The sequence below is a fragment of the Candoia aspera genome, chromosome 2, assembly GCF_035149785.1.
Source record: "Candoia aspera isolate rCanAsp1 chromosome 2, rCanAsp1.hap2, whole genome shotgun sequence".
Taxonomy (NCBI): domain Eukaryota; kingdom Metazoa; phylum Chordata; class Lepidosauria; order Squamata; family Boidae; genus Candoia; species Candoia aspera.
In genome coordinates this window covers 97704496-97724919 of record NC_086154.1, presented here as the reverse complement: position 1 = coordinate 97724919, position 20424 = coordinate 97704496, and the positions used below count along the sequence as shown (strand labels likewise).

Below are 20424 nucleotides of genomic sequence, written 5' to 3'. Positions count from 1 at the left end.
TCAAGGATTAATTTACCACCGCTAGAACCCAGCCACGTGACACCACATTTGTATTACTTCCATACAAATGAGAGCCAATAGATTAGGGAACTGGCAAAGACCTGCCACTTGCTAAATCTTTGTGATGTAGGGGAGGGGACCCATTTCAGAATCTGCCCACTGGCTAAAACGTTTAGAGGTCATTGAACTAGTCCATCACTGTCCAGGTCAAAAATGGATCTTGGGGTGGGGAGTTTTCCAGAAAGGGTTGGAGAGGGTAAATGGCTAATCACTGCAGGCTGCAAAACAAAATGTGCTGTGAGTTTCATTGTACTAAGCAAAATGTTGCAAGGGTGGTTTATTATAGCAGGAGAAACCTCAACCTACCTAAGAACATTCTCCAGGGTTAATACTGCGTGCTGTTCAATTAAATAAATAATACAAATACTTTTGAGCTAAGTTCAATTCATAAAAGTTTATGAAAGATAGGAAAGACAAGTGATTGAAATACTGTAAGTGCATAACAAAAATGTAGTTTATAGAGGATCAAATACTCGCGTGGAACTATTTGGGGCACTGAGAAAGTTGGGTATTATAAAAGCCCAGTGGAAACTTGTGCACCAAACTAGAAACATGGGTGAAGCCAGGCGAAGCAAATTAGTGCGATGCAGAAATATGGGTTGGCCAGAACCTGAGCCAGTAGTGGACTGTATGTAGTAGGGATACAGCTGGGTGAAATTCCCAGTTCCTCAGCCAGAAGTGGAGCTACCATGTTAGAGCCTATCATTGTGACAGTTAAATCTACCCACGCAGATTTCTTAAGTCTAATTTTATACTAGCCTATGATATAACCACTGGTGGGACTAGAGAATCTGTGCCACTGTCCTGATGTTGTTAGACTCCCATTCTCATTGGCCTCTTCCTGCCTGGCCAATGACTGGGTACTATAGAAATTGTAGCGCAGCAATATCAGGTTCCCCAACCCTGCTTGCAGGTGCTGTGAGATGTGTCTCGCTGCATGGCCATGGACCAATCCCTTTGTAGCTTGATCTTGGTATGACCTTGGATTCTGCTCCCCCGAGTGTTTGAAAATATGAATACAATGCAAAACACCAGGTTATTTACTTTCTCTCTCTCTCTCTCTCTCTCTCTCACACACACACACACACACACACAGCCTGGTCTCTTTGCTGCCACTTGGAAATTCCTTGATGCTCTTTGGACCCAACTAGTGATCCATTAAAGCCAAACTGATGCCCTGCAATGTCTCCTTCCAAGCCCAACCTTCCAAGGGTGGCAGCAGGTCACCCTGACCTAGAGCGCAGCACGGGGCTCAACAAACCCGCCAATGATGCTCAGGAAGTTTCCTCCTCTGCCTGCGTTAATCATAAATCCAGCCATCTCCTTAGTAACGCTGGGCTTTGCTTGTGCTCCTTATTTTGTGAGGCATCATCGGGGGAAGCTTGCTGATTTGGTGTCTCTCCGCCACCAGGGGCGGCTCGTGCCTTGCTTTGGAGTGTGGAGCAGCCAATGCCAACAGGGACAAAGGGGGAGAGAGGGAAATGGGAGTCTGGATGCTCTGGTTGGCAGTGCCCACTCCTCGTCTCTGGAGCCCCTTTCCTCCACTGCTGAATTCCTTTGCAAATCAACAGCTGCCGCACACTCCATGCACCCTCCCCTCTCACTCGTAACTTGACCCTCCCAGGGCCCTACGGTTATTTTTAACTTTACATTGACCTGCATAATTTTTATTATTGTTCAATCATGCCGGCCTGGGGACAAGAGGCACTGATTTGTCCATGATTTCTGCATCTCCTGAAGTAGCACAGCACCCTCCCACTTCTTTCCTCCTCTTCAGTCCAGGCAGCAATTTCTCTTCTTCGGCTTTCCCAAACAGTGTCTGGATCTGAGGGCACCGAAGCAGCTCTGCAGAGGAAGGTAAGAGTCCTTCTGCCTGGCTCTCTGCAGGGTCCTACTTGCTTGGCGGGCTGAATCGTGTAAAATTCCCTTCTCTCCTATAATCCCCAAGCTTGCAATCTTGAGGTAGCTCTATTCCCAAGCACAGCAGTTCTTCTTCTGCTTTACTTCTAAAGCAGCTTTGAAAGGTGGGAGTGATAAGTAGAAGACATTGGAGGAAATCCAGTGAAAAGGGGAAAGAGCCCTTGACCAAAGATGGGAGAGACCCGGGGGGGAGGCACATTTGGTGTATGCAAAATGTCCCCTTGCATCTTGAGCCCTAGCAAGCACATGTTCAAGAAGGCCACGCCTGACTGTTGGGAAATCAGCTGGAGGGCATAATGAAGATTAAATGGACCCGTGGGCTATTAAATAGAAGCCAGCTTCCCATCCTCAGAGAGTCCAAGATTTGGGGGATGGTTTAGGGAAAAGTGTAATCAAAAAGCAAACTTCTTATATGCAGCCCTAAAAGCGTAAGTGAGCATAGAATCTATTTTGTCTTTTTTCTACATGAAAGAAGCTCAGTATATTCAATCTGTTAGCAAGTTTTGTGTGGCTACAGCCCTACCACAACTTCTCTATGGAGTAGAATTAGGGTTAGCAAGTAAGTGACTTCCACTTGAGACCATTCAGGCTTAATTTTTAAGGACAATGTGGGGCGGTATGTTCTGAACTCAACACTTAGACAGACCTAATAAAGATCGGATCATCTGGGGCCAGGATGAGGTTATTTAACTTTTGGCTAATGTTTCATTTTCTCCCGTAAGGCCTGGCCTTATCCCCTTAATAGTAGTAGATCTCTTTCATGCATCCTGGAAACTGAAGGTGGGGTGAAGAATGATAGAGCAGGCTTTATCTTCAGGTGGTGGTGAGAATGGGATGCAATCACAGCATGGAGACAGTGAGGCAGAGGCTTACTGATATGGATACACAGGACGATTGAGGTGGAACATCTGCAGATGCAGTAGTAGGATTTGGTCACAAAATTGTCATGTGCCATGGAACCTCAAACAGATCCCTCTTACAGAATATTGCGGAATGTTTACCCCTAGACATTTTAACACCCTCTCTCCAGCAGTACTTGAGAGTAGATAGAAGAACGCTACTCTCACTGAAAAGCTCTGTGTCAGGCACATGTGATGATAGAAACACTGGCTCCTGGCTTTCAGGACTGCCTCTTCTGCAGGAGCTTCTGTAGCACCACGAGAGGCCCCTTAATACAAAAAGGACCAAGGATGACTTTTGTTTTAGTTACTTCCTGATGAAGACTTCAAAATTACATTTCAGTTAGCAGAATTTTGTTTGACAGCCCAGGAAGATAGGAATCGGTCATCTTTCCATTTATCATTGCACATGACTGCATTTCAGTTTATGTAACCTGTATATCCCTTATTTTGTTATTATTACCATGAAATGGTGTAATAAATGTTTTATACTGATTGCAACCATAATGAATTTTATTGAATGACCGCTATTGATTGCAGAGAATGGGAAGGTAGTAGGTTTTTGTTATCTTTAAGATAATCCCAGTCTTTCAGTTAGTCAAGGATCTGGTCAGGACTTCAAGTCAAGAGATCAATAAATATGCTGGACGCACACAGTGAAAAGATGGATTTGGTTTATGGATATCCTGCATGCAACAGGATGGTAAGAGGACTGTAGGGAGTAATGGCTCTGTATGAAGAGTTCTTGGTGATGTGTGTTTTTAGTTCTTTTTTACATTTGTGTCTCAGGTAGAGAGAACTACAGAGGTAAGTGCTTGATGTCTTATCTTCAAGCCTGAACAGGAAATTAAACTGTCTAGGAATTTCAGAAAGCTTGGAGGCTGTGAAACATGTTTCCCTTCAGCTCTTATGCTTTCTTGTTTTGATTTTGTTCTCCTACATAGGTTGTGACTAGTAAAGACCTACAGCCTTGCTTTGGGTGTTGCAAACGATGCATGGCAATTGCCAACCAGCCAGTTGTCTATGGAGATGGAGCTTGTTGTTTGTCATTTGGACTTGCTCTGGAACAGGTAAAATTGAAGCTGCTAAAATGCAGCTGTCCCAGCTTTTAATCCACAGTGAGTGATTTGTTAGGGCTGATCCACTGTATCAAAAGGGGAATGGTGGTGGGGAGTGTGAGAGTGAACTTGTAATATCTTCCTCCCCTAATTATATCTATCATGTGGTTTTTGTCTCAAGCTCACTTGTATCCCTGAGCAGCTTGCAAGCTCAAACCGTTTCTGACCACTGTTATGAAAAACTAAATGGACCGTGTACTAGCAGCTAGGCATGCCAGAGGCATGAAATCTTTCCAATTCTTAAGAACAGAACACTGCGAGTACCCTGAAGTGTGTGTGCATAATCACAATATTGGGTATTGGTTTGCCAAGATTTCTTCAACAAGTTATATGTGGAGCTATTCTCAAAACTTCAGCTGGTACAATTTAAGGCAGTAAGAGCACAAACTGAAATTGGGGGCTATGCTTATGTTGCAAAACACCAGTTCAAGGTATTCATACTCAGTCTGGGGCCATAATATCCGAGGGAGTGCTTTTTCCCATGTATTCCCTTCCAACTCCTAAGCTAGAAGTATAGGGTTGGAAGAGATATTGGGACATCAAATCCACCCCTCTTCTAACGGCAGAAATCCAAATTATCCCCAATAGATGGCTGCCTAGTTTCTGCGTAAACACGCCAACTGAACAGGAGCCTGCCACCTCTGTGGGTAAAGGGTTCCACTCTTGAACAGCTCTTGCTGTTAAATACTCACCTTCCTGGAATTTATACTAATTATTTCATGTTCTGTACTCTGGAACAATACAGAACAACCCTGGATCTTATTCTGTATGACTTCCTTTCAGTACCTGAAGAATGTTGCCAAATGCCCTTTTAGTTTTCTCTTCTTATAGCTAAACATTCCCAGATCTTTCAATCGCTCTTCATGGGACTTAATTTCCAATTCCCTGACCATCTGCCTGGCTTTACTCTGACCCTGTTCTAGTTTTTCTAAATCCTTCTTAGAGCATCATGCCCAGAACCCGACACAATATTCAAGGTGAGATCTGATCAATGAAATATGAAGATGACATGGAATTGTTACTCCCCGTGATTTGGAAGTTGTACTTCTCTTAATGCAGCCTAAAAGTACATTTGTCTTTTTTGAAGCCTCATATTGAGTTTGCAATCATCTACTAATCCTTCTTCGCAAGTACTGTATACCAAATCAAGTCACCCTCATTCTATGCTTGTGCATTTGATGTCTATTTATTAAGTGAAGAACTTTGTCCTGTTAAATTTAATTCCATGATTTTCAGTCAATTTCTCTACCCTATCAAGATCATTCTGAATTTTTATTTATTTATTCATTATTTTTGTCTTCTAAGATATTGGCTATCCCACCCAATTTTGCATCATCTGCAAATTTGATCGAAAATTCCTCTACCAAAGTATGAATAAAAATATGGAAGAATAGAAGGCCTAGAATCTTATTCAGAACCTCTCCAGTTTGATGAAGAATCATTGATGAGCATTTGGGGTATGATTTTTGAGCTAGCTTTGTTGAAATCATGATATATTGTAAGTGTAGCAACCTCACGATCTATTAAGGAAGCTACCTGATATATATATTTCATGCCTCTTTGGAAGATTTGCAGTTTGCTTTTGGAAAGCAACACCCATCTTTTCTTCTTAGCTGGGTGGATGAAAGTAGGATCCAACGGCAGCATTGCATACTTTACTTCCTCCACTTATTGTAACCCAGATACTCTCTACAATATCCCTAAGTTCACTCAATTGGATTTCTGGGGAGGTATGGATACTTTTAGCAACCAGCACAGTGCTTCTTCCCTTTCTATTGTTTGGATTCCTTTTAAAGGAATTATATCTTCAAGGTCTGAAAGACCTTCGTATTTTCTCATCAACTGAAGTGTGGCCACCCATTGCTCCAGTCCTTTGACTTGTTCTTCACACTTTCCTACAACAGATTACTGAAAATATATGCCAGGCTGTTTTCAGGCAAGAACAGACACATGACATATTGCAGATCACAGATGCAGATTCTCGTCTGGTAATTTTCACTTTGTTTTTTAAGCTAATGCCAGTAGAAGGCCTCTGCTTCTCCTTGTCCTTCTCAGGCTCTGATCTTAGCCAAGTACAGACAGTTGACTTAAGGTTAAAGTGTTAGCCAAGTACAGACAGTTGACTTAAAGTGTTAGGGACTCTTCCTTAAATTCCACTGAGGGCAAAGGAATGGATATGCTCAGTGACAGACCCCCAGCTCTGGAATGTCCTTTTTTCAATACTAAAGAAAGGCAGTTTTCTCAGTCTTTTAAATATGTTAATATCTTTTAAATACGTTAATTTATTAAATGTTAAATTTATTGATTTAATTTAAATTTCGGCATAAATGTTACCTTTCTGCTGTTTTACTGCTTTTATGTTAGGTATTTTAAATGCTACTCTAAATCATGGTTTTAGCTTTTGTAAGCTGTGCTGGAAACTTCATTCTGAAGAGTGGTGTATCCATTCTAAAAATAAATGTATTCAGAAGCAGGCCTTTCCACTCTGTCTCCCCCAAAATATGAAATAGTACCTCTAAACTTGACTGTACCCTATTGGTTTAATAGTTTTCTGCTTTTCTAACATTAACACTTACACATTTTCAGCAAGCCTGGGTGGGCTTGGGGATGCTATATCCAAGGTGTGGGAAGTTATAGAGCTGAAAGGCCCTGGAGCATATTCCCCCGCTAGAGGATGTCCTTCAGTAGCTGCTGCATATATTACCAGCCGATTGGGGTTTATTCCTGTGAAGAGGAAGGTGGGATCCTAGACACCACAGGGCTTCTCCTCCAGACATGAGGCAGGGCAAAGGCGTACTCTGAGGTCTGCTCTGCCCTGATCTGGATTAACCGTGAAGCTGGGGCTCTCCTTACAATATCAACGTGGGACAAGCTGAGGAAAGTGAATGGCGAATTTTATACTTTGGAGTTAAGCCATGCTTCAGCCATCTGTCAGAAACTGATGTGCAAGGGATGAGGCCTCTATTAACCCAGAGATCACATCTAGGTTGAGGGGGGAGCAGGAGAGGTATTTCCAGAGAGGCTGGACAGCCATCTGTCGGGCATGTGTAGCAGTGGATTATCTCCAAGGTCCCTTTCAACCCTGACATGCTATGATCCCTACTTTACCAGAACTCCCTCCCACTCACCCACAATGTTTATTTTTCCTCTCTCTCTCTTGCGTACCATTTCTTGCCCTGTCTAAAAACAGCTGATGGGTAGTTGTCAATAGATCCTGGAGGGTAAAATTCTCACTTCTCCTGCCATCCTGCCCCGACCCCTGACCCCCCAGCCCTGGCATTGTAGCTAGTCTTCTCTACCACTCTCATTGCCAGAATAACCATCAAAAGCTGCAGCACTGGTCACTTTGCCAAAGGGAGCAAGCACAGGACAATTTGAATGTGTAATGCGTAACAGTGACAGAATGGCATAATTTGGAGAAGGAGAAGATGGTGATTAAGATTTATTATAGCTGCTCACTCCATAAGACTCTGGGTGAGTTACAATATCAAAATATATAATTGAAACTGTTAAAAACATAACAACCTAATATAAGAGCCAGGACTAAAAAGCGGCCGTAACAATTAAAAACAAAATGAAATAAAACTGGGCCTCCACAGATACCCTAACCCAGGCCTGGGAATAGAGCCAGGTCTTAAGACCCTTCCAGAACCCCAGGAGAGTAGGTGGCTCTTGGGCGGTGGGGGGATGCTGGGGGTGTTGCTGTTCCACTGGGCAGGGCAGTGACAGAGAAGACGCAGTTCCTCAGATCCACAAGTTGGCAACGTTTGATTGAAGGGACCTGGAGTACACTCACTTGGAGTGTACCCATTTTGCCCAAAGGTAGTGGGTGAGCAGAAACAATTGGAGAAGAAAAGGCATTACTGTATTTTGTGCAGGGAACTCCCCTCTCTTTCTTTTTGGAAGTTACCAGGACTGAAAAGTATAGGTGTGGACGCTGCAGCCGAGAGTGGCCAATACAAGATGAGTAATTCCCAGTCTGTAACTGGGTCATCACTACAGTCATACCGAGACTGCAGAGATCATGCGTAGAGGAAGGCGCATGTTGGGAGTTTTCCATCAACATTAGCATCGGATCAGGGAGCTACCAAGTTAGTTGGCTTTGGATATGGGCTGGGGATGAGGCAAAGACTGCCTCCCGAGAACCCATCTTTAGATCATGGTCAGCAGGACATCTTTGAGCGGCAGTTAGGGGGACTGGTGGAGGAGCCTGGAATTTCTGACGTGAATGGCAGTGAAAATAATACTCCTCACATGTTCCAGAACTGTATAAATGCACTGAAAACACACTGCATAAATGGTATAAACATGCTGAAAATTTGGGCAGTGTTGGGTTTCAGGGTGCCTCTAAAGATGCCAGCCACAGGTGCCAGCAAAACATCAGGAAATCTGTTGTCTAGACACAGTCACTAAATCCTGAAGCCCAACACTGCCCAACAGATACCATCTGTGAAAGCCTACACCAGGAGGCTTTCACAAAGGAGGCACAAGGGGGTGCAGCACACACATCCCTACTTGTTCTGAAACACGTTTTCAGCTTCCGCTCTGCACATCCCTGCGTCATCCAGCCATCCCTCCAGTGATATCAAACCTGCCTTGTTACTGCTATGTTGGTACAGCAACCGATGAATGACATAAGTTCTTTCCACTTATGGCTGGAAAGGGTCATAGAGCCAATAATTTGGGGTGCACCATGTTGAATGATTAAGTCTGCTTCCAAATTACTAGCAGCAGAAGGAAAAAAAATTAGAATATTTTATTTAAACTCTCTCTCTAAGAAAAGGTTTGGATGCTTTTTTTCAAAAAAATATACAAAACATAATTATACGTCATCACTGAAGGCAAAATAAGGGAGGCGTTTGGGAGAAACCCAGAGGCATGCAGAAGCAAGCCAGGAAAATCAGAAGGTGCCAATTCCCTACCCGAAATGTACCAGATGAGGCCAGGCATGCTCAGGCTCCATTGGGAAAGAGAAGCAGAGAGAGGACATCTGCCTGCTTGAAGCCCTTCAGCATATAATCTATCTGGACTGGGTATAATTAACTGAATGGTGGGAGCATAGAAAGGTGGGTGGAATAATACAGACAGATATTTTTTACAGGCCCACTTCTACGATCTGGAAGCCAAATCCTTCAGAGAGAAGCAGCACTTAAACAATGCAGAGAGATGCCACAAACTGTGCACGCAGTGACCCTTCCACCCAGCATTTGCTCTGCTTCTTGCTTTCACTTGCCCTCTGTCCTCATTCGCTTCCAGACGTCTGATATTCTTTGCATGTGAGCACAGAATTGATCTCATGATGAAGTAAACAGAGGTATATTCTAAGTTCAGACTCCTGACTACTTTGGCATGGGTTTGGCATTTGGGAATGAGGGGTACAGAGTGAAGGCAGCCTTGGCTCCAGAGGCACAATCTCTCTTTTGTTCTGCAGTTGCCTGGCCCCATCTCCCTTGCCTGCCTGCCTCTGCCTACAGCCCTCGTCCTATCCTGGGCTTCTGGGAGGTATTGCGAAGAGGCACAGGATGCACCAGCCGGGGACTCTCCTCCACGGGTCAAGAAGTGCACGTCATCAGCCTGCGCAGGGGGGGGCCTGCCAGTGCCCAGGTACAGGGCAGTGGGAAGGGTTGAGGGGGGAACGCTGGTTAATGTTCTGCATGGTCTGGCTGCCCCTGACCCAGCACTCTCCTTGGAACTGCCATGCTGGCTCGGAGTGCGACTCCAGCAAAATGTTCTGTCATGGAATCGGAGAAGAACTCTCTAGGAACTGAATCCCAGCCTACAGCTGAAGGTATAATAAACGCTCAGTTACAATCCCATAAGTCTGGAACATTAATTCCACCTTTCTCATCAAGCAGTTGTAATTTATGTGGCGAAACTCTTGAAGGGTGACCCTAATCATTAAAATGATTTGATAGCTTATGCATTTGCTTAAAATGATGTGAAGAAATAAAAAAGGAAGACCTCATCAAATACGAATCAGTTTCGAATTTTGTTTGTTTGAATAATTTATACACCCCCCATTTCACAGCTGTGACTCTGGGCATTGTTCCAAGTTTAAAACCATGATAACAATATAAACTCGCGATGTCCTGGTTAAACAGTAACCGCCAAAACAAAAGCACCAGCAGGCTCACCTAACTGCCTGGCCCAAACCCCTGGAGGACAGCCAGGCCTTTAGAGCCTTACAAAAGGCCATCCGGGCATCCAGATTTCTGGGAGGATGCTGTTCCACAAGGCAAGCAATTAAGATTAAACTAATCTTAATCACATTTACCTTACTTTGGATATCCCCAAGAATTCTAGGCCATCTGTATAGATCTTGTTCCATTTCTGCCAAAACAGGAGATAAATCTAAATGTATCAGATGAAGGTTTTCCGAGAACCATTATATGGAGGTACCCAGGACATCATTCAAACCTGAAGGTCTGTGGAGGAGAGATTTTGTCTGTTTGACCCTGTTTCAGGTAACGCTTGCGGTGGCTCCAGATCTTCTGAGCCAGGCCCCCATCTTTGTATTGCACTCCCAGGAGCCAGTGCAATGGATGCTGTCATCTTCCCCTGGAAAAAATTGGACCTTCCAGGTGAGAATAAAATTTGGACAGAAAATTCTACAGAACCACCCATATTAAATTTATATTAAATTTGGAACCTCTGAAGAGGTGGTTGAAGTCTTTTTCCTGGGCAAACAAAGACAACAAGCAAAGTGTTAGCAGAAAGGACAGATTGGTAGTGAATCCATTTTTTAATAATGCTTTAAAGACATATAAAGTACATAGTCACCTATATTTGTCTGAGCTCAGGATCACCTTGTACAATAATGTACTATTGTTCCCACTGTACAAATGGGAGAATTGAGTCAGTGAGGTTTGAGTAGGATTATCAGACGTTTGGCAAAAGGAGGACATGTCTTCCTTTTTGTCCTCATGTCCTCCATCTGGCAGGCATAGCCTTAAATATTGTCCAGCTTTTTGAGTATCTACAAGCTACCTCTTTCTGAGCAGCTTTTCGCTTCTCAGAGACCCTTTCCAATATGCAACACTCCCCTAATAAATGCTAACTGCAAGTTAACAAGCTCCACTCTGTAACCTTGATTAGTACCCTCCCCCTGGCTTGTGCTGCTGCTTGAAATTGACAAGGTCTCAATCAGTTACAGGCTGAAGGCTTTTGCCACCTAACCAGCTCTAGCACAGTCCTGCAACTGAAAAACCAGAAGTCTTTCTGATGCTGGAAAAAGTCATTTCATGTACATGTAGACTTTATCACTTTTTTTTTTTTTGCAGTTTTTCACTAATTTTTGTGTAGATGCCAAGAAAGTTAAACAGTTAGCGTGTCCTCCTCTTGCCCCCATTTGTCCTCCTTTCCAATTGTCTGTGTCCTCCTTTGCCTGTTCAAATATCTAGTAACTGGTTTGAGTGAGCCTGCGAGTCTATGGCTGAGGTGTAGCTAGTGTCACAATCTCCCAGTTTAAAGTGAAATGCATTCTTTACTGAGATTTATGCTTACTGTTCCACACTGGGGATTCAAAGAGAGTTAAGGCCAGGATTTTTTACCTTTGTCTTTCCCTTGTCTGCAGGTCTCTCTGGGCTCCAGTGTCTTGGCCCCTGAGCTGGTGGCATCTGCAGAGACTGACTTCCCAGATACTGCCAGGGGCCTGCTTAAGTGGGCACGTAGGAAGCACGGAGGGGTCACTTCATTGGCTGAGTATCATGGAGTCAATACAATCTACACACGCCTAGGGGCTGGTATGGGCCACAAGGAAGCAGAGCTGGCATCAGAATTACATGTCCTTTCTGTGGGAGGATGGGATGTACTCTGTAGGGTCTTAATGCAGGTGGTAGAAGATGTGGGGTTTGCAGTATAATGCTGTTAAGGGGAAGAGCTTGAAATGGATGTGAGCATGTTATGTGTGTGTATGGGGGGAGAGGTGGAAAGTAACCTTTGAGTTTAGTCCCCAACTCAAGGGAACTTAGGGAAGGGCTTCAGGAGGGGAGAAAACCAGGCTCCTAAACTGAATCAGACCCAAGTATAATCTGATGAAACCAATTCTGCTAAAAATATACAGGTTACAATTTGGACTGTACTTAGGTGGATCGTAGCAGGCATAGAGGTTGAATGTCAGTGAAATAAAGGCATGGACCACATGGACTCATCCCTTTCAACTGAAAACCCATTGACAGCCAAAAGAATGAAATTGCAGTAAAAGGTCTTTGAGGTTAAATCAGGGGGACCAGTCAAAGTTTGTTTCCTTAGGAAGACCCTCCCTAAGCGATTATATACATTCGTAATTCTCTTTTTCCCTTCCTCCTTAAATAGATGCGACTGCCCGGGCAACTTGCAAATTGCGTAGGAATTTCATAACACCCAAGCACTTTGCCTCTGAATGCCAACTGCAGCCACTGAGAACTTGCCAGAATTCTGACCCTCCTCAAGACATTGAAGTTCACATCATATTTTCCAAAGATGTTGCCCCCAGGTATGCACTCACACCTTGCCCAGATGGTCTAACATTAATGTGTGGGTGGAAATAACATAGCAAGGCCATTTATATTTAGAAGAGGCTAGACTATTATGGAAAGCTGACATTGTTCTTTGGAGTTGGATGGGGAATGGAATGGGAAGCAAAAAACATGCATATGATAAACTGCATCAAAATGGCTTATCTTGAAGTGCCTAAGGGTGAAATAAAGGCACAAATATCAGGGATTGGCTTGCACATATAATTAGCTTTAGATGTTGGGGTAATTTGTGTGTGTGTGTGTGTGTGTGTGCGTGCACATGTGTGATTCAAGGAATCCTAACAGTTCATAGAAGCACAGCCCTTTCCAATTCCATGACGTTTAGCCTGATGGTATGATACTGGAGGTGGGGATGGCAGTCTGCTCTCTTCTAGGCCCAGGCTGGCCCATCTGACTGTGGAGCTTCACGCGGTTGGAAGATCTCCACGCCAGGGGCTCCTCTTGATCCTGAAGAGCGAAGGAGCTGCCCAATGGATGGTTCGTGTCCACCGTCTCACTGGCCAGCTGCATGTACTGGTATGGGCAGGATCTGCTCCAGCAGCAGACTTGTACACATTCGGCTTCCTAGTGCTCTCTCTTAGGCAAGAGTGCTATTGGTAGATATCTGGCAAGGTTTGTCTTCTCACATACAAATGTAACTACAAATATTTGCAGAAACAGGCAGTCTTACCCACTTTCTTCTGTAATTTGGTCTGTACCATTGTTCTCCCTGGCATCAAACACTGCTTCCTTGGCTGGATATAACTCCAGGCTTGGTAAAGTGAGTCATGCTTCCTGGCTCTGCTCTTCTTCTCAGCAGGGGTTATTCCTTATTGCCAAAAGGGTGGAGTTGCTTTTCTACCCAGGAGCCTATCTAAGCACTACAGTACCATTTGATTCCCTGGCCTGTCTCCCCTTTGAGTTGGCTGTTGCTATTGTCTTCTGTGCTCTGAACTTGTCCGCCTGGACTCTGTTTTCATTCCAGGCTTCACACAAAGTCCTAGTCAGTAGCCCAGAAATGAAGCTGCCTCTCACTGTGACCCAGCAGACATCTCCTGAACTGGCTTATGCCAGAGACCCTTTACAATACACAGCAGAGCAGAAGCTACCGGCATTCACCTCTTACACCGAGGCTGACCGGGTGAACAGGTTTCTCCTGATTGTTGGCCTGAACGGTAGGTAGATCTTGAATGGGCTAAGGTGGAAAAAGTATTCACCAAAGAGTTTGGAAAGATACCAGCAGTGGTCGTGAGGAACAGGGGCCTATTATAACACTCCTATCCTGGAAATTCATCTTGCAACACCTTCTGCATTCTGTTCTTGATTATTTCTGCAAAATAGGCTGGTGCTACCCTATCTTACTGCATTGATATGAAGAGGAGGAGGAAGAGGGAGATTTTCCATGGAGTAACCAGGAGTCAAGACTGACTTGAAGGCACCCCCCATGTATTACAATTTCTTTGAAGCATCATATATTCTCATCAAAAATATTTTTAGTTATTGAATATGACTAATGCTCTATTCAAATTTTTGGATATAACTGAACCTGTTCTGATTGGCCACACTATATGGTGAATATCCAGTATGGAACAGGGAGTAAACTAAGTCCAAGGAGATGGAGGTTGAAGCCCACTGTCAGCTGTGTGAGATGATGAAAATGATATGATGATGATTAGATTTTTTTCCTGCCTTTTTTAATATATAAGTCAAGGCAGCAAATTTACTTCTTTAAAGGATATTTAAAAACTATGTATACCAGAATGTCAATGATCTCAAAAATTGGCTCATATTTTAATTTTAATCTATTAAATTATTACTTAAATAATAATTTAACAATTTCAAAGAATTACAAGGGTGAACCTGATGATGCATGCTAGGCTGGCCAGCTACTTAGAGACCTTCAATGCAAGGATTGTTCTTTTCAGCCATTCTGTAGAAATAGTTTTAGATTTATTGTCCCAGTGCCCAAAGGACAACCAATATATTACAAATTTGTGAAATATTTAAGAGCATATCGGAGGGGCTTCATGGAAGAAGGAGTGAGAAATCACTATTTAAAATTATGCAGCTGAATATCCATGCTATATAAAGGAGTTTCTTTGGAAAAAGAAGGGGGAGAGAAAAAGCAAGGAAAAACAATTGGTACACTCAGATTGGCATGCATGCATGCATGCATATATATGCATATATATGCATATATATGCATATATATATAAATAATCTAACTAACTTAGCTAGTTGCTTGTTATTTGCTTTTCATATCACGTGCAGAAATCTTTGCAGGAAGATGCATTGGAAAAGTGTATTACTGTAGTTTAACTGGCTGGGTGGGCCCAAGCCAGGCTTCCCATATTTGGGAGAATTTGAAGCCAGTAAAATACATCCCTTTGGTGGAAACAGATTGCTGTTTGGAACAATTGTGGTTAAACTTCAATTTCTGATGCCGATAGCCTAGCAAACAAATCAATACTGCAGTTAACTTAGGAGACTAGCAAAGCAAGAGAGGGATTTTGTTACAGCACTGTACTGTTGTAGAACCTCAAAGAAATGGTATTGGATCCATGACCCTCTAGAGGGTGCTGCTAGTATGCCGGAACAGAGCTTGCAGGAACACAACTGCAGTGAGGTGTAACGTGACACAGTATATTGACTTAGTTGTCCTGGCATTACTGTATAGACAGCTCACTCCTACATAGTAGGGGAATATGCTTGTGCCTCTACACTTTTTTGCTGAGTGCATAAAATATTTCATGACATTCATAACCTTCATGACAGCCCGAGTTTAATGTATAGAGGCCATCCCACCTCTTTGTTCCAGCTAGCGTGCTGAATCTGTACAGGAGAGGACCATATTGTGCAGCAACTCAAACCCCCATGATTTCAGTAGTACTTGAAAGAGTTCATTTACTAACGAGGAGCAGTCGTCTGTTGTGCATATGACTGTGCCGTATCTCACACTTGTCTTTTTTGTTTTCTTTGCAGGGGCCATAACTGCTCCTCCAGAGAATTGTGTACTCTTTGGGCCCATGTTCTTGTCTCCTTTCAAACTTGCAGTTGAGGGACAGCACTTTCCAGAGGCTGTCGCAGTAGGTCGGGAAACGAAGCAGAAGGACAGTTCTGTTCTCTATCCCCTGCCTGCAGCTGAAATGGAGAAAGTTGAATCTGCTTTATGCTATGGGGTCCAAAAGCCCATTCATGAAAAGAAGGATATGCAGAAAGTAAGTAAACTAGCTGAGATGGCTCCTGGCCAGGAGAGAGAATAGGTCCCCTAGAGTACAATTTCATGCAGAAGGGTGGATGGGCAGACCTTCGCCTGCCCCCAGGAACACCATTCTAACGGACTGTGTGAACATAGGAACCCGCTTTAAACAGTGATGCAACTGGTCAGCCAAACATTTGTTGGTAGGAATGGCTGAGCAGAATGAATACCCTGCTACCTTACAGATAAAGTGTCAGGCCTTTGTTGAAACAAACCCATTAAAACAACTATGCACATAGGCATTCATACAGAACACACGAGTTTTTAGAGGTAATCTGTAGACTCAGCATACACTTCAATGCATTTCTGATCTGGTTACTAGAGAACACTCTCCATGAAACCTTTTAAGCCTTAGCTTGCCTGCTTAGTGATTCTCTGCTCCAGCAGGACTCCCTGCCCTGCTTGACAATAGCAGTTAAGCATATGAGGGCCAGGGCTTCTCCCAGGTTTGTCACCTGAGGGCTTTTTAAATGGAAGAATTGAACCAAAGGCCTTCTCCACCCCAGAATTCTACCATTCAGAGGCTGAGTTCCGCTGGTGAGTTACCTTTTCATTAGAGCGATGTACAAGACATCAGGTACAATCAGTCCTAGGGCTCTTCCATACTGCAGCTTTAAAATGCTTACCTCCTCTGCTGAACCCAGCTGGAAATGAAGCTGACTTGAGAAATTGCTGTACAGATTTCAGTTTGTTCTTTAGCTTTGGCAACAATGCTGGCCAACTTTTTTGTCTGCATGGCAGTTACCATGGCCTTTATCTCTCTGTGCCAGGAAAACAAGTGCCAATCACTTTCCTTCTCATAGGGGGCCCTTGAGGACACGTGGCTTTCATTGGTAGACCTTTTGTATGAGCCCCCTTCATTGACTCCCCCACTTGGCACCTTCCTGTCCCATGCATCTAATGAAGGATGCTTTGCTGTTCTTCCTGTTACTTGGGTTAGAATGGGAAACTGGCAGAACTCTTATCAAATTCATCTGTGGGAGGAAGGAGGGAGGGAGGGAGGGAGGGAGGACGGATCACAATGCCATTGGTCCACTGTTGAACCTGCTTTGGAAAAAAGATCCAGCATTTCATTGGTTTTCCCCTTGGGGTTCACCAGTCTTCTCTGATGAGCTATGACTTGCCCCAACTGTTGGTATGCCAGTGGCACAACAGAAAGGAAATGGTGAACTGGTGCTTCAGTGTACTGCTTGTCTGAGATTTAGAAGAAATGCCTCATAAAGCACAGTAGGCATAAACTGTAGTTGGTCTGTGATTCAGATGCTCACAATTAAACTCTTGTGCCAGATATAAGCCTCTTTGTTTCCTAAAGCTTCCCATGTCTCTTTTACTTCAACCTAGACATTTTCCTCAGAAGCCATAAAGTTACAGGACCTCCCCTTTCACCATGATGATGTCTTGCTCAGCCTAGAAGTGTACAGCTCTGAGGCTTTTGTCAAGCAACCAGGACTCTGTACTGTCTCTGCCAACAGCCGGGTGTTTGTGGAGGTAATACTGATATTCAGTTTGAAAAAGCTGACTTCTGGTGCAAAGACTAAGATTCAGATTTCTTGTCCCTAAACAAGTGCAAGCCCATTGCACTTTCCTGAGTTGTCTTATTTCAGAGGTTGTGGTTAGGACTCCCAGCATCTCTCACCTTAACCAGGGCAGTAGTCTGCCTGCTTCTTTCTAAAGTTGATAGGTACTACCTGAGAGGCTGTTGAAGTCCTACATACCTGGAGGGTATCAGCTTTGGAGCTGTTTGCTCTACCTGGATTGGCTTTCCTGAAATCTTGGGAAAAGGGGTTTCATAGGCTAGATTAATTAGAAGTTACTTCTAGGGTCCTTCAAGGATTGGTCACTTGGGGGAATATATTTTTTCTTTTTGTTGACAGTTATGGAAGAAAAAGTGGGTTGAATCCAGTTTGGACTTCCTGTATTGGAAAGCCTTCAGTAAATGGGCCAAGGATGGTTGTGTTATGATTGCCCAGTTGTTACATGGAAATCCTATAGACTGTAGTTGGCCAGATAGCATTCTTGGGAGAGTTTAGGAAGACAGTTACAGTCTTGTTCATGATCACCATCGAGCAAAATCTGTATGGTGTGATTGTATATATTTGGGCTCCAGCCCTGCCAGGTAGATTCTGTGATGCTTTCTCTGTTCCTTCGTCCATCCTTTCAAGATCAGGCATTTGGCTTTGCTAACTCTACAGTGTTTCTTTTTTCCTCCAGGCATCTTTGGCCACATATAACTTCTGCCTTGGCTTCACCATCCAGCAATGCTTCCTCTCTCCCTCTTCGGACCCTTCAGTGATATCTCCATACCTGCTCATCCAGCATGGCTGTGCAGCCGATGCCCATGTTACTCTGTTAGAACCTGAACAGGCAGCTCAGGGCCAGACATTGCCCCCAGGATACCAGCAACGCCAACGACTAAGTTTTGTGCTCCAGCCTCGCTCCAATGACTCCATTCATTTCTTGCATTGCCGCCTGACACTCTGCAGCAGGGAACCACATGACCCCAACAAACCTAGTAGTTCAATTCCTAAGGTCTCTGGCTCCTTGGAGTAGGAAAATAGGCGTTTAGCAGCTATCCAGTAGCACTGTGCCAACACCCATTTTCTGTTTCTGAAGCTGTCCTGACATAAGAAGATGTCTTACACTAGGTCAGACTACAGTGCTCACCAAGCTTAGTGTTGACCATTTTGGTGCACAGGGTATCAGACACCATGTTTCTTCCACATTTCTTGGAGCTTTTGTATGCAAATCAGGTGCTCTGTCACTGAGCCTTGGCATACACTTGTTGGAAGTGTGCAAAGGTAGTGTTTAAGAACAGTTGGGAACCTGGGGACAAGGCAAAAAGGAAAGCTTCTTAATCTATCTGAAATGAGTTTCTGCACAGAATTACCTAACTTAACCTACTTGAGAAATTAGATACCTGAGAGATAGTTGTATTTGGTTCAGGCTGTTTGCCCTTGCAAAGAGGTACTCTTTGAGACAGATTTTTGTTTCAGTGCCAGTTTGAGAACAAGGCCTGCAAGAGAGAAGAGCTGGCCAGTGGGCACTTCCAGCGTACCATCACAAAGCCCATCGTAGTGACCATGGAAACTCCATTCAGAGCTGCTTCTCCTGGTCTGAGGCCAGGTAGGCCCTTGGATATTGGTTCTGGAGAACAGATCACTGTTCAGCATCCCTGAATCGATCTCAGTGCCCAGGCCCACAACCAGGGTCTGTGTCACCTGGGGCAAACATGGATTCTGCACCCATTTTGGTGCCCCCCCCAGTGCTCATCTTGGTGCCCCCCCAGCACTCATTTTGACGCCCTCCCCCAGCCCGGCACCCAGGGCACATGCCCAGGCCCGCAACTAGGGTCTGTGTCACCCAGGGCAAATATGGATTCCATGCCCATTTTGGCGCCCCCCCCAGCACTCATTTTGGCACCCCCCCCCAGCACAGCGCCTGGGGCACATGCCCTGCTTGCCCTCCCCTAGTTGCAGCCCTGTTAGTGCCTGCACGGGGAAGAAAGTCCTCACAGTGCCTTTCCAATAACCAGGATCTGAATTCAGGGATAGATGAGTCTCTTTGTGCATTTCCTCCCACCTAGTTACAGGCAACATCTTTTACCTATTACTATTAGTTTTCTATCTTATCATATAGCAGTGATTAGGTGGGCAGAAGTAACTCAGAAGAACTTGTTTTATGGAAGCCATACCCTGAAAATATTTTTGTTGACCTTTCCCTCCCTGACTCTTACATTCTTTGCTATAGATCATTTCCTGGCTAATCAGCAAGGAAAATCAATGAAGGATGCAATGAACTTGAGGAAGGCACAGCAAGTTCTGAGTGAGTAAACACTGATGTCTTACTTCTCTAAGCATGTTTCCTGTGGTATGGAGAATAGAGTCAGTTCTGAACCTGAATTCCATCTCCTGTTGTAGAAGAGGCTTTAGGGCTCTTCCCTGCAGCTCAGTTAAAGTGCCCTTCTCCCATCTGTGAGCCAGCAGATAAGCATTGCTGCCCCCATTGCTAGTCCCCATTGCATCTGATCCTGGCTTGCAGTCAGAGGACAGTGTCATTTCCCACACAAAGAAGGCCACCTTCCCCTCACTTTCTCTGTGTCACCAGCTGACAAGGAAAGCATTTGCCAATCACAGCACTACTACAGTTGGCAATGGGTCTGACAGATGGCTGCACCTGCAGGTTTAACTATGTGCCAGAGCTTGCTTCTCTTTCATCTGCTGCCTCTCCCAGAGTGGAGGTCAACTGCCCAAACTGGGAGGGGGCGGCTGTTTACCTGCTGGGTCTCCTAGCCAATCCTCAGGCCTGGGTCAAGCTGAATGGCAGACAGATGTAGAAGGATGGTTATGCATCTCCCTGACTTGTAGCTATTTGTTCTGCTTTTGAACTTGGGTTTATGCTGTGCCATACACGATCAGGGGCTGTGCTGTAAAGCAGCAGAGAAAGAGAACTATCACTCTCATACATTTCATCTTGCAACCCCACCACCTCTGGTGAGCAAGTACAATTTAGGCTGATTCAGGTCTCTGAGCTGAGGATTGTGGATTAATAAAGAAAAAAATGCCAGACTGATCCTACACGCCTTTGGCTCACCTGATAGATCTACAGTACATTATCAATAAAATGGTCAACAAAGCATGAGAATGTGCCCATGATTGCCATGGTGTCAGGGTCAG

General features: G+C 44.3%; 1 protein-coding gene across 1 annotated transcript in view; it reads left to right on the top strand.

The window, feature by feature from the left end:
• The first annotated feature begins 3839 nt into the window (after positions 1–3839).
• LOC134489690 (transforming growth factor beta receptor type 3-like) overlaps positions 3840–20424 on the top strand; it is a 30433-nt gene continuing 13848 nt past the window's right edge. Inside the window, exons 1-12 of the mRNA XM_063292507.1 lie at positions 3840–3949; positions 9429–9601; positions 10462–10578; positions 11571–11739; positions 12311–12470; positions 12888–13029; positions 13478–13667; positions 15475–15710; positions 17093–17239; positions 17963–18280; positions 18745–18874; positions 19499–19573. Of these exons, the coding sequence (XP_063148577.1) occupies positions 3871–3949; positions 9429–9601; positions 10462–10578; positions 11571–11739; positions 12311–12470; positions 12888–13029; positions 13478–13667; positions 15475–15710; positions 17093–17239; positions 17963–18280; positions 18745–18874; positions 19499–19573 (1936 nt within the window). The 5' untranslated portion in view covers positions 3840–3870. The remainder of the gene's footprint in view (positions 3950–9428; positions 9602–10461; positions 10579–11570; positions 11740–12310; positions 12471–12887; positions 13030–13477; positions 13668–15474; positions 15711–17092; positions 17240–17962; positions 18281–18744; positions 18875–19498; positions 19574–20424) is intronic.